General features: G+C 43.4%; 1 protein-coding gene across 4 annotated transcripts in view; it reads left to right on the forward strand.

Annotated features, from left to right (window-relative positions):
* Positions 1-8,448: 8,448 nt before the first annotated feature.
* Positions 8,449-14,081, forward strand: part of LOC116754184 (recombining binding protein suppressor of hairless) — a 121,121-nt gene continuing 115,488 nt past the window's right edge. Inside the window, exon 1 of one of the 4 annotated variants that reach the window (XM_032632550.1) lies at positions 8,449-9,755. In XM_032632550.1, coding sequence (XP_032488441.1) covers positions 9,697-9,755 — 59 coding nt within the window. In that variant the 5' untranslated portion in view covers positions 8,449-9,696. Of the gene's footprint in view, positions 9,989-14,081 lie in introns of all 4 variants that reach the window. The other 3 variants (XM_032632551.1, XM_032632552.1, XM_032632553.1) reach the window with 3 other exon arrangements.

The raw sequence follows: 14,081 nt of genomic DNA on the forward strand, positions 1-14,081 counted from the left end.
AAATAACTTAATATAGCAAAAAAATCCAAACAAACCTCACAAGCATAAATTCCACTTCCAGAACTATAACTTGTACAAGTCATGCTCTCTGAGCCTCAGCTACAACAGGAATAAAATTGCCTATCTGCAGCTTTGTCCTGAGGACTGACTGAGATGATATTTGTGAGAAGGCTTGGGATGGTGTAGACTCACTCATATTTATTGTCATTTCACAAATTGCATATCACAGTATCCCTTTAAATAGAAAGGGGTTCGGTTGCATGTTAGATTGGCATACAACTTTAAAAAAATCCTCTGTTTCATAAAACTGAGTACTTCTGTATGTAATCTGTTTTTCAGAAGTTATCTTTCAGTTCTTAAGTCCTTTTCTTTGGCTTAGATTCTGTGATTTGTTGCCTATTTTGGAAACTTGGAAAGTACCATGCAAATACAGATATAGCTTTGCTGGTTAAAAATAAAATACTTAGTGTTTGCTGGTGAAGGAAACTATGATGCTATGTAGGTAAAACTGCATGATGAAAATCAGATTCACATTTCATAAGAACATTTCGGGAGAGCTTTAGACTTGAAAAGTAGAAGACAGTTGTTTCTCCCAAACAGTAGTTTATAACTCTCACTGAAGTCAGAAGTAATTCTGAGGGTAGAATTTAAGCCAAGTGTTTTGAAAGCTGGGAGAAAGAAAAAAAAAAAAAAAAGAAGAAGCATGCATAAATTTCCAAATCTTCCCAAAGAACTTAAGTGGGAGGAGATTTGCAGTTAAGATCTTGAGAAATGTTTTTTCCACTAGTGGGATATTAGTAACACCTTAATACAATTTATTTTACCTTCCACAGAATGCTAATCATGATAGAATTTTGTTAAATAACCATTTAAGAGAAAAAAAAGTTCATGTAAAACAATACCAGTTATAATATATAACACAGAGTCTTCAAACGTTCCTTTAAATAGAGAGCGTTTCTCTAATGCATTTTACAAATTAAGTACATCATTATGAGACTGAGATGAAACTTTTCTGTTTTTCCTATTGCATTAAACTAAATCTGTACTCAATATTTATTGATAGCTCACTTAGAAATTATCTTATATATTTTTTCCTGTAGTAATTTCACAAGATTTCATTTTTAAACTCCCCTTGTTGACATGACAATTAAAAATTTTTTAATTAATTAAAATAAAAAATATTGACGTACTGACATCATGGCTGTTTTAAAAGTGACAATGTACAATTTTGATTATGATGTTCAAGGGGATTCTCCATTGTCTTTGATAGCTGTCCTTGACAGAGTTTGGTTTTTCACAAGATAGGAATCGTTTGATATCTTCACTATTTGTCAGTGGTTGAATAGACTGGTTCCAAAGTTGATCTTCTTAGTTCTTAGTCTATTTTGGACAAGGATGCTAGCCACGAAGGTCATAACTGCAAGTTGATGCTTATCATTGCACTATCTCTGACACAAAACAACACAGATGCAAAGGGTAAAACCTTTCTGGTAGGCTTTCTTTGAAAAACTGATAAAGGTCATTTGCGCCCCAGGTTAACAGTAACATGGGCCAGAGGAGAAAATTTAGGGAATCTTTGTCTGTTCTATTGATTTGCTATAAAACCATACTCAAATTTTTACAAATAAATGTGCCAACCAAAAATAAATACAATAAACTTATTTAAAGATAATTCTTGCCATTTAATTATCTATGTCATTATCTGATTTGGTCTGTGTAACAAATCTCTAAGGCAGGGAGTCCTAGTCCATCTAATAGAAAAGAAAACAGCATTGGCATGGGTGGTACAATTTCCTAAAGCAGCAGCATTTACTGAGTACTTACTATGTACCCAGTTATTTCATGTAATATCTCAAATAATGTTCAAAATGACTGTAAGCCATAGGTTTTACATTCCCCATTTGCACATGAGGAAATATTAGCTTGCCCAAAGTTAGCCAGCTGGCTAGTGGTGGATGTAGGATTCAATGGGAGAGCTGGTCCAATGCTTTTTCCTTTATACCCCAGCTGTTTTGTTAATTATGAGTGTTCAACACTGACCCAACACAGAACCAAAAACCACAATATATGATACATGACAAAGGGGAACGTTAAGAAAATCAAAACTCAAATGTATTCTTTTATAAACAGATAACTGGAATTTTACAACTCATACGCTGTTTTCATTGATTGCATAGATAGTGTTAACTGGCTTTATCTTGTTTATGGCATAGAAAGAACAAGATGCATCAATCACACATGGAAACATTTTCTTTCAATTACATGAGCAACAACTTTTGACAGATTATTCACCTTGTACACATTCTCACCAAAGGTACATTTGATTCCATTCGCATTCTACATCATTAGAGTAAATGGCACATTCTTTTTCTTGTTTCACCTTTTTTAAAAAATATATTTTATTGTTACGTTGCGTATGTTTTAAAATTTTTATTTTATTTTATTTATTTATTTGGTTGTGCTGGGTCTTAGTTGCGGCAGGTGGGCTCCTTAGCTGCGGCTCCAGGGCTCCTTACTTGCAGCTCACCAGCTGCTTGTTGCTGCATGTGGGCTCCTTAGTTGTGGCATGCGAACTCGTAGTTGTGGCATGTATGTGGGATCTAGTTCCCTGAACACTGATCAAACCCGGGCCCCCTGCATTGGGAGCTCAGAGTCTTAGCCACTGCGCCACCAGGGAAGTCCCCTGTTTCACCTTCTTGAACTGCTGCACATGTTAAGCTTTGTTTTACTTGGACCTTAAAAAAAAAAAATGAAAGAAAAAAAAAGGAAAATAAATCAAATTCCCAGGTCCAAAGAATCCTGTTTAAAATCAAACGCAATTGGAAAGCAAAGGGTGAATATTTATTTTTGTTTCTCAAGTTCTCCTAAAGCCCTCTCTGTGACTTACTTTCAATGTTCTCTTTCTTTCTTTTAATCCTAGAATTAGAGGTTGTTTTCCTTATAGAATCACAGCTTGTTTTCCTTATAGAATCACATAGTCTTTATGGAATCCTTCTTGACACTTTTTCAATCTTCTATACATTTTATTAATTTTAATTAACACACAGTAGAAAATGATAGGGATACTTTTATTAAAAAAGGGAGGTATTAGGATGAATGAAAACCATGAGTTAAGAGACTTCTGTGGAGTAAAAGGCTCCTAATTTCTAACGTGAGCTATCAGTAAGGTTTTCTTAGGCACACAACCACCTCACAATCTGATCACATCAAGCCCTGCTCTTGTCGGCCATCTACAGTAGGTTTCCTAACCTTTTTGGCCACTTGAATCTCTTAGAAATTAAATAATAATAATGATATTGCCATTTCTGAATGGGTATGATAAAGAAATGAATCAACATCAATCTGGATAAAATCATCACTATGTTTGGCTATTTTAACATTGATTGTTGAAGCATTAAAGACATTTTGACATGCTTTGCAAGAATTTTCATGGGATGAAGGCAACTTATGGATTTATTAAGTAAAAATAATAATAAAAATGAACACTACTATAGCAATTACGTTACAGGTATCATTCTATGTGCTTTAGACAGAATAAACACGTTGAATCCTCATGACAACCCTATGGATTAGCTGCTATTTTCTCCATTGTATACGTGAGGAAACAGGCACTGACAGGTTAAATAACTTGTCTAAGGTCTTACAGTTGGAACCATGCAATGTGATGCTGGAACCCGTGTTCTCCATCATGGGGCTGCCTAGTATTCAATAAAATTTTCAATATTTTAGTGTGTCTCATTAATATGAGTTGGTGTAACTTAACTTTAGAATGAAAGCAATGTTGAAACATGCCGCTGTGTTTAAACCACCACAGCGAAACGTGATCCCATCACAAGTGTGCTGATCTCACTGCCACTATCCGCTCCACATGTCTATTGGATATACACGTAGGGGCCTCCAAACTTATTCCTCTTAGTAGTTAAATATTTCATTTATTGTTTTAACAAAGAAACTATACACCATTGGCCCCTTTAATGTGAAACTCCTGAAGAAAGAGTACACCAAACTCCTACAACAAAGATTCAAAGCTTGGTTCATGGATAATTTGCATCAGAATCCCTGACCAGCCTGCTAGAAAAGCCTATTCCTGGGATTCAGCCCAGATTTACTCATTTTAAGTCTTAGGGAGTGGGCCCACCAACTTTTGAGGACCACCCTTCTACCAGGTCCTTCTTGTGACCCTGCCTACGCTGCCTACCCCCGCTTCTACATGTACCACCTGGAGTTCCCCTGAATACAAGATGCTGTTTCACACCTCAGAGCCTGAACATGCTGTTTCCTGTGCTTCTTATGCTTCCTCCTCTTATTGTCTTCTGAACTCCCACTCCACTAAGATTTAGTTCAAAAGTCATCTCTGCAAGGTTTCCCTGGGCCCATCAGGCAAGAGTTAGGTGCTTTTTCCACTGTACCCCAATACCATTAAACTCATGCCTCTACCCTAGAATTATCCTGCAGCTGGTCTGTGTACTCTGCTGGCCGGGGGCGGGGGGGGGGTCCCCTGAGGTCTCTGCACTACCTATCCTTTGTAAACTACCAAAGATCATGCCTGATACAGAGTAATAGGGACTCTGAACTTGCTGCTCGAATGGACTGAGTTCAGCGTTACCAAATGATTGGGGTGAAGTCCTGACAGTTCTGCAGTTCTTAATTCTATTGAGACGGTACATCAAGTACATGACTTCTATTAGAAAATAATTTTTTAGCAGGTGGGAAAAAGAAAACACTTCGGTCATTTTTTTCTTCTTACACATTTATTCCTTTTCTTTCTTTCCCCCCTTTTAATTAAAGTGTTTTAAATTTTGAACAGGCAGTACATGTGCTTGGTACAAAATTCAAAGGATCCAAGATAAGCCACCTCTTCACCTACATCCTCCAACAATTGAGTCCCTTACAGTGAACCAGTCACTGTTACAGTTTCTCCTGTGTACTTCCAGAACCCTTTTAGATACATATAGGCAAATAAGTATACATTTATCTATCACTAGTTTGCACCTTTTTAAAAAAAAAAATATTTACTTATTTGGTTGCACCAGGTCTTAGTTGCAACAGGTAGGGTCCTTAGTTGCAGCACATGGGCTCCTTAGTTGTGGCTTGTGAACTCTTAGTTGCAGCATTCATACGGGGTCTAGTTCCCTGACCAGGGATCGAACCCAGGCCCCCTGCATTGGGAGTGTGGAGTCTTATCCACTGCACCACCAGGGAAGTCCCTTGCACCTTGTTTTTTTAAACTTTGTGATCCTTCCACATAAGCACATAAAAAGCAGCCTCTGCTTATTAACAGATGCATACTATTCAATTCTATGAATATATCAGGGTGGTTTTCTTCTTTTAATTTAATTTAATTAATGTATTTATTTTTGGCTGCATTGGGTCTTCATTGCTGTGCAAGGGCTTTTCTCTAGTTGTGGTGACCGGGGGCAACTCTTCGTTGTGGTGCGTGGGCTTCTCACTGTGGTGGGTTCTCTTGTTGCAGAGCACAGGCTGTAGGCGCGTGGGCTTCAGCAGTTGTGACATGTGGGCTCAGTAGTTGTGGCTCACGGGCTCTAGAGCGCAGGCTCAGTAGTTGTGGTGCACAGGCTTAGTTGCTCCGCGGCATGTGGGATCTTCCTGGACCAGGGCTCAAACCCGTGTCCCTTGCATTGGCAGGAGGATTCTTAACCACTGTGCCACCAGGGAAGCCTGGTGGTTTTCTTTTAATAAGACATCTCTTCATCGACATTTAGGTTGTTATCAGTATTCTCTACTATCAATAATGCTACAATATATGTACAGGTTGTTTCACACACTGTGAGTTTATTTGTAGGATAGATGCCTAGAAACGGAATTGTAGGATTAACAGGTAGTGATAAGTTTTATCACAATGGTTTTCATAAAGATTATACACGTTTTCACTCCATTAGCAACACATGAGAATACCTGTTTCTTTATATTCTGCCAATAGTGTGTTTTTTTTTTTTTTTTTTTTTGCCAATAGTGTTTTGTTTCCTGAGGTTCTAGGATGGAGAGTAAAGGAAACCCTTCAAGTTAAGTATAGGTTCATCTACTGGTCTAACTCAGGAGTAAGAATATTTTTTGCAAAAAGTCAACACAGGTGTTTGCTTTGTAGGCTCATTTCTCCTCTCCAGGCAAGCTGGCATTGGGATATTCATTACTGGTCTAACCTCGGTATTGTTCTGAACCCTAGAAGGCTTAGTGAGTCTTCAGAATCATTTCTACTCTGTTCTAGAAGTGGAAGACATCCCATTCATTCTACAAATACTTACTGAGCGTATATCCTGCACCAGGCATTGTTCTGGTGGCTGAGGCGTGAACAATGAACAAAATAGAAGTCCCTGCCCTCATTAAGATTGCATTATAATGGGGGGAGGCAGAGAGTAAACACAATACACAGATATGATATATGGTATGTTAGTTTACGATAAGTGCCATGGGAAAAATGAAGGAGGGAACGGGGTATGAGGAGTTACTTTCGTGAAGGGTGGTCAGGGAAGGCCTTGCTGAGAAGGTGACATTTAAGCAAAGACCTGAAAGCAGTGAAGGAAAGATCTGTAAGGCATCTGGGGGAAAGAGCAAAGGTAGGAGTTGAGGGGGTGCCTGGTATGTCCTAGGAACAGCAAGGAAAGCTGCTGCTTAGGGCTCAGTGAGCAAGGGGAAGAGGTGAAATCAAGGAGTTCAGGAGGTCTGGGCGGCAGGCCTCATAGGAAAATAGGAAAACCACTGGAGGGTTCTAGAGGGTTACTCGGAATGCTCTACTGAGAACAGACTGAGGGAAGGCAATAATGGATGAAGGCAGAATGAGTTAGGAGACTTCCTGAAAACCAGGCGAGAAATGAGATGGGTTAGGCTGGGCTGGTTGCCATGGAGGTGTGGATGTGTTTGGACTGTGGGTCAGTTTTGATGGTGGACCCAGCAAGATTTTGTTAGATTGGATGTTGGATGTGAGACAGAAAGGTGAGAATGATTCCAAGGTTCTTGGCTTAAATAAGTGGAAGAATGGAATTATTTACTGGGATGGGGAAAGAACGCAGGTAGAGCAGGTATTAGGGTGAAGGTGAGTTGTGATTTGACTTGTGGTTACCATGGCTCTCTGTGGCTGGGGCTCTAAGATGGCCATGGTTCCAGATGCAATTAATGGCCTAGACAAGGCCATGACTGAAATGCCTTCTTGGCATGAAGGCTCAAAGGAATGTGTGCCCATGGTCATCATTCTCCTCCTGGTGCTAGCCTATTCCAAATCAGCCTTGCAGTGAGATACTGCATTAAATGTTCTTGCATCTTCTTTTTGTGAAATACTTAATCAAAGGGATATGCAAATGCACGCGCACACACACACAACTAACCTTGAAAACAACTAAAAAACTTGATTTCTTGTCCACTACATAACTAGCAGAACATGAACCCTTATTAAAGGACTCACTGTTCTCCGAAAATAAAAAACTCAATTCAACTCTACATTTGTGGGTCTACGATGTCATCAAGACACCAGTTCCTAGACAATGCCAGGCTAGGCTGGTTACAAGAAATCACACCAAGGCAATCTGAAATGTGCCTGGTTGAAGAATGCAAACCGGAATTCACTGGACAAATAAATAAACCAAGAAGGAATGCACTTAAAACAGCTGTCACTAAAGCATCTGATGGAACAATACCTAAAATTTGGAATGAATATTTCAACAAACACATATAAAGGTGAAGGAAAGCAAAACCAGTATTTTAAGTTAAATTAGGGGAAAGGAAAAAAAAAAACAAAAAAACCCCGCAGAAACTGATATATACGGATTACTTCAAAAGGCTAAAAAGAGATTAAGGAGGAGAAATTAGAAAAATGTGTCCGAGTGGGAGGCGGAATCTATGCAAGTCTACAACGCAAGAGCGCACCGAGCGCAATTTTTTCCCTACCCAACTCGCGAGACCAGCGGGTACCTCAGAAAGAAAACAACCATTCGCTAGAAGAGAGTAGCTAAGGGAATCCAAACTTGTCTTAAAGCAAGTAAAGTGGTGGCCAGACTGGGTGACTCAGAGGCATGACTCAAACCCGACACCGGGGGCCATCAGCTCCCGGAGGCCGGGGGCGCGGCGTCAAAAACATTTTAGGAAAGTACCAGGCGCGTGGAGGGCGACAGGAAACCTCCCCGGGGACCGGCCTGGGGCTCCTCCTGCCCTAGAGTCTGACCTCTTACCATCCACACCAGGAGGAGTTTCTAATCTCCAGGCTTCCCCTTTTTCTTTCAGAAGCTGCCTCTCCACCACCCCCATTTTCCTTCCACAAAGCGTCACGCAGCGTGTGTGTGCGAGACGTCGGGCCCCTCCCAGCAGCCCTCCGCCCCCCGCCCCGCGCTCCCAGCCCCGCGCACCCTTCCTACCCGCCCCCGCGCCTCCTCCAAGAGCCGCTCCCTTCCCACCCCGCCCGCGCCCGCCGCCCGGGCACGCGCGGCACGAACAGCGCCGGGAGCTGCTGTAGACAAACACCTGTCCCTCCTGGGCTCCGCGAGATTTGGAGCGAAAGCATAGGCAACAGTGGGAGGGTTCTCGCGAGGTTTAAGAAATTTCCCACGGCCCGTGTTGTGTCTGAATCGAGTAGTGGAAGGCGGTGGGAAGGAGGTGTAGCGTGAGACTGGGCTGCCCGCATTGGGCACATGCGCAGTGCCGCTCGCTCGTGCCGCGCCAATCCTGCAGCGCCTTCAGCAGGTTTCGGGCTCTGGATTCCAGTTCTCCGGGTTTTGGGACTCCCTGCGGGAGGCAGTGCTGGATCTGGGAATCTCTAGGAATTGAAAGGGCAAGGGTGGGGGGAAGAAAGGGGTGCTGCAGGTAAGGAGGAAGAGGTAGGGCTCGGGTCCTGCACCTTTCTAGTAAGTGCCCAGACGGGCCAAGTTTGCTCGGGGGCTTCCAGGTTTAGATTGTCTGAGATGCACTTCGGGCAACGAGCAGCGTCCTCGACTGTGCCAGGCCCACGGGAGGACCTTGTCAGTCTGTCCCCGTATACATCTGGGTTCACACAAGTCTGGGGGCTGCGATGAGGTCCTAGGGAGATTTACACGACAGGCAGCTCTCTGCCCAAGCAAAACCTTTGGCTTGAGTGCGGGGTGGGGGAGGGGTGGCTTTCAATTACAACGCAGTTTTCGCTTCTGGAGAAAGCTTCGCGGTGCTCTGGCGTGTGTATGCGAAGTGGACACAGTAGGGGTGTCTTTGCCAGAGGCCTTGGCCTGACCTCATTTCACACCCAAGGAGAAGAAAGCAAGGCTCTAATAGAGCTCAACTGCAAAAGTTGTTCATTTACAGAGTTCTGGAGGGTCGGACCACGATGTAATATTGGCTGTCTCTCTGTTAGCAAGGGGGTCGAATGAACTAAGATAGTTCTTGGTATGTCACTCGTCCGAACTCCAGGCATCTTTGTAGCTCCAGCACCTAACGCTGACATTACCATAATGGAGGCGTCCAATGAACGTTTGAATGAATGAAAAGGGCTGGGAACTAGAGTGAGCGGGAAGCCACTTGGAAAACACCCATCTGAGGAGGTGTTTCATCTAGGCCTGTGAAACGCGGCAGATTTTCCCAGGACCCCTCCGCTCTTCCCCTCGGCTCCGCCTCCTGACCCCTCCATTCTCCGTCCCCGTTGTAATCCCCTCCGGTTTTCCTCAGTCTCCACGTACGTCCCTCAGGGCGCGTCCCAAAACCCGGATAACTGGAGCGCTCCCCATGTACCAGATGGAGGGCTCGCCCGCGGAGGAGCCGCCTGCGCATGCTCCATCTCTTGGGTAGGTTTCCAGGGAAGGCAGTGAGCTGTATCCCTTACTCCGCTGGCGGCGCGAGGCGTCTGGCTCTTCGCGGCTGCTGCGAGGGAAAAGAGAGCGCGGGGGCTGGGTGGAATCGAGGAGTGAGGAAAAAGGGAAGGGGCGGGGGAGAGGGACCAGGGAAGGCGTCAGGGGGAATCTCGCGAGGGTTGGAGTTTTGGCGAGAGTTTGTGGAAGATGGCGCCTGTTGTGACAGGGTAAGTCTGGGGGAATCGGAGCGCTGGGAACCGGGAAAGTTGCGGGCGTCTCGCAGCCCGCGGCTGGTGGCGGGTTCGAGGGCCGCGGCACGCTTGGCGTCCGGGGTCCGCGGGGGCGGTGTAGCGTGCGCCGAGCGCGGCGGCGGCGTGTGGCCGTGCGCTGCCCGCTCTGCGCTGCTGTGGCTCGGGCTCCGGCGCGTGAGGGCGGGCGGCGACGGCGGCGAGGCCGGTGGGTGCGGGCGTGAGTGCGGCCCGGCGCGCGGGGCCCGCGGGCTCCGTGCCCGCAGCGCGCCTTCCGCGCTGCCGCTCGCGGGCCCTGCCTCCCGGCCCCGCGCAGCTTTGTTCCTTGAGGCCGTCGTCGCCTTCTCGCCGGGCGGGTGCCCCCGGCCCCGGGCGCTTTGTCTCTCCCCGCTGCCCCCCGCGACTCTCTACCCCCGGCCCTTTGTTTCGCCGCCTTGGGCGCTTTGTCCGACCCGTCGCGCCCCGCATCCCTTCTTCATCTCCTCCCCTCAGCTGTCCTTCCTCCCGTGCCCCTTTGTTGTGCCCCTCTCTATTCGGTAGCCCAGTGACCTGCCACAGCCCAGGTACCACATTTCTGTTTTTCTTCTAATTTTTTTCCCATTATTTCTTTCTTGCGTTTCCCTCTCACCTTTCTGCTTGGCCCTTGATCACCCCCGGAGGCTTTGTCTCCCCCGTCCAGTGGTTTATTCGCTTGGTACCCCCTTCACCTCCCATCATCGGTTGGTTTATCCACTATCCACGGTGTTTGTCGGCTGAACTGTCCCAGCCCCGGGGACTCCATCTGGTGCTCCTAAGTACAGACAGACCCTAGGGTTTGTTGTTGTTTTTGTGCGTCTGAAAGATGCGTGGGGATACTTGGTTTCCTCCTCAGCGCTCCTCCTCTCCGCACCCTTTTCTCTCGGGGTTGCGTGCACACCTCCCCACCACCCCTTGCTCTCGGGATTACAGTGTCTCCAGTTTTCTTCGCGGTCTCTTTGGGCCCCTGGTTGTTTTGCTTGGCAACAGTAGCCCTGGAAAAAGGTCTCTTGGTTATTCGCCCCCCCCCCAGTCCCGCCCTCCCGCCCCTTGGTTTCTGATGGCCTAGGCCAAGGGCAGCTGTCGTAGCTTTGCATCTGGGTTACCTGAGGGTGTTGTAGAGACGAAAGGTGTTTTTTTTTTCTGTTGGCGTGCGAGAATAGTTTCAATTGTTACGTTGGATATTCATTTGGTACGTGCATAGCAGTTGAGTATTTGGTGTTAAAAAACTTGTGAATGTTGGTTTGGGGTGGAGAATTTCAGCATTTTCAAGAGTTCAGTTATTTTACCAGTAACTGCTGCTTTGCAAGGAAAAAGGGAGGGCATCCTGCTTGGAAATTTGATATAAATATTTTACTTTTTCTTAATTTTTAGATAGTTTACAGTTATGTGCTTTTGCTCTGTAGATTTATGACAGCTCTTCTGCCCCATCTTCGAAGTTGAAACGAGGAAAAAGCACTTAAGAGTGCAGTTTGGGTTGATGAATACTGCTTCTGGAATCTTTGTGGAATGCATTAATCAAATGCAATTAAAAGACATTTAACTAATAGTCTTTAAGTAAGGTAAAGGCACTTCTAGTGTTAAAGGAGCTTTAATTTGTTCAGAGTGCTTATTGTTATGGAAATGTTAAAAGCTTCGAGTTTGGTGTGGGAGTTGGGGGACGGTGGTATGGTGCGTTTAAATGGCCTGGATATTCCGGTGCTGGAATAAGAGGTATTAGATTTACCAGTATTACTAGGCTGAGTAGACTGTTCAGGAGGTACACCCCCGTCCCAACTAGCTGATCACTACTTTTAGAAGATACGTTATCCATAAAATCACTTGGAGTGTCATTTGTAAACCACATGAAGTGCTACTAGTAGAGGATATACAAGTGTGAGGAATGTTGGTGGAGAAGAAAGCATTTTTTTTATAAGGCTGCGATTAGAATTAGTATGAATTAGTTTGAATTTTACTTAATGGAAAATCATCTTTCATGATTGATATGTGAGGCTTCTGTGAAAATTTGCAGTCTGGGTTCCATGAGTGGATTCCACCTATAATCATTTGTCTTCCTTACTTGTTCCTAGGGCATAATCATTCTTTTTGAAGGTGAAATCTTGAGCACACACTGTTGTTTCTGACTGTAAGCAAATACCTTGTAATAATGGAAGGTATTTTGCTCTGATGTGTGCAGATAAGAATGATCACACAAACCTCATAAAAGCAACTTTTAAAAATCAAGTTGTGTTTTTTTGTTTATAAATCGTGTAAGACCTTTACTACGTGACCAAATAAAACTACCTTTATTAAATTATATTAAATAGCAGCATATTTAGAAACATACAGCATTAGTTGTAATTGGGAAACTTTCATTTTGAGTATTGACTATTAAAGCTTTAAATGTATTGTCCATGCGTATTGCAGATGGTTCTGCAGAGGGTATACTTTCAGGAAAAAATATAAGAGGCTCACTTGGGGTATTTTGACTCCTGTTCTAATATATGCTTCTTAAATAGGTTTGTTTAAAACTTACCTATTCTATACCCACAGATTTCTATCAGTGTCTTAAGTGGCTAAGATAAAAAACGTTTTGGGGGTGGGAGGGAAGCTACTCTTGCCAGATGTAATTCATTAAATAATCTTTGGCTCTCTGGATGGATAAAGTATTAGGGAAAAAAATGGTGTGTTTGAAAGTTCTTACAAATCTTTAGTATTCGGTCATTTAAAAAAATATATTTAAAAAACCCAGGACTTGGCTTTAAAACATTGTTCACATTTTGTTTCCTCCTAATACTAAATTTCATGTTATTTCAACTAGGGGCAGTATTTTCTCATGGATTGGCTAAAAGTTGTTATTTTTGGCATCTGGCTTTGTGATTATTTCCAAGTTACTCTACTTCCCCTGGGCCAGTTTCATAACTATGTAGTAAAATGGGAATTGTAGTAACTTGCCACATCTGCACAGGATTGCTGTGACTTAGGATTTGCAGAGAGCATCCTTGGATGAAAGGTGTGGTTAAAAAATCTAGGAATTGTTACTGAATTAAGCCAATGTGAAGTAGGTCATATTTTATAGGAAATCAAGTGGAGGTTATGAACTAAGTTCTTGGCAAATCACAGTGGTGATAGTGGGATGAAAAATCTCCAAATATGTATTATAGTTAGGGTAATAAAATTGATACTGTTTTTAAGAGGGAGAGGGATAAGTAAAACACATTACAGGGTGAGGTGTGTGTGTGTGTGTGTGTGTGTGTGTGTTTGTGTTGTGTAAGAGAGTGAAGATCTGTCAAACTCAAATGTAATAACATCTTAAAATTGTGGGATGCCTTTCCTCTGTTGATTTGTTTTCTGCATGTGGTACCCTTTTGTTTTAAATGGTAGCACAAAATGTTTTCACTAGACTCTAGGCCAAATCTGTGAATAGTAGTGACTAATTTTCAATATACCTTATATTTTTTAATGCTTTGTCATTTACTCTCAATATTTTCTAACAACCAGTACCATAATTTCAGACTTGACCTTTGGCCTAGAAAAGTGTTTTGCATTTGGGAGATACTCTGTAGATATTTATTGAAAAAACAAAACCAGTTGTTTCTCTATTCCTGGTAGATTATGTCATGTCCCAATAGTTCCCCAAGCCAGGTTTTCTCTCTCACACTCTTTATGTTTAATCACTAAGAACTGATAATTTTCCGTCCTGAAAAACTCTTGAATCTGTCTCCTTCATCCTCACTGCCACAATTCATACTCTCATCGTTTCTCACCTGGATTACTACAGACATTGGCAGCTTCCTCTTTCTGCTTCTAGACTCACCCCCTTTATCCAACTTCCACATAGTCTTTCTAAAGAGCAAATCCGATCACTTCACTCCTTATTTTAAAAACCTTTCAATGGCTCCCCCTAGCAGCCTTCATTAAGAGAGGCAGCAGAGTAGAGAGTTTATGAGCTCACTTTTAGGATTTAATCTGAACTGGGTTCCAGTTCTGTCTCTGCCACTTAAAACCTCTATAAGATTGACAAACGATCTAACCTCTCCTTGCCTCCTCCATCAGTTGCAAGGTAATTATTCTTAGC

Source organism: Phocoena sinus, chromosome 5 (assembly GCF_008692025.1).
Source record: "Phocoena sinus isolate mPhoSin1 chromosome 5, mPhoSin1.pri, whole genome shotgun sequence".
Taxonomy (NCBI): Eukaryota; Metazoa; Chordata; class Mammalia; order Artiodactyla; family Phocoenidae; genus Phocoena; species Phocoena sinus.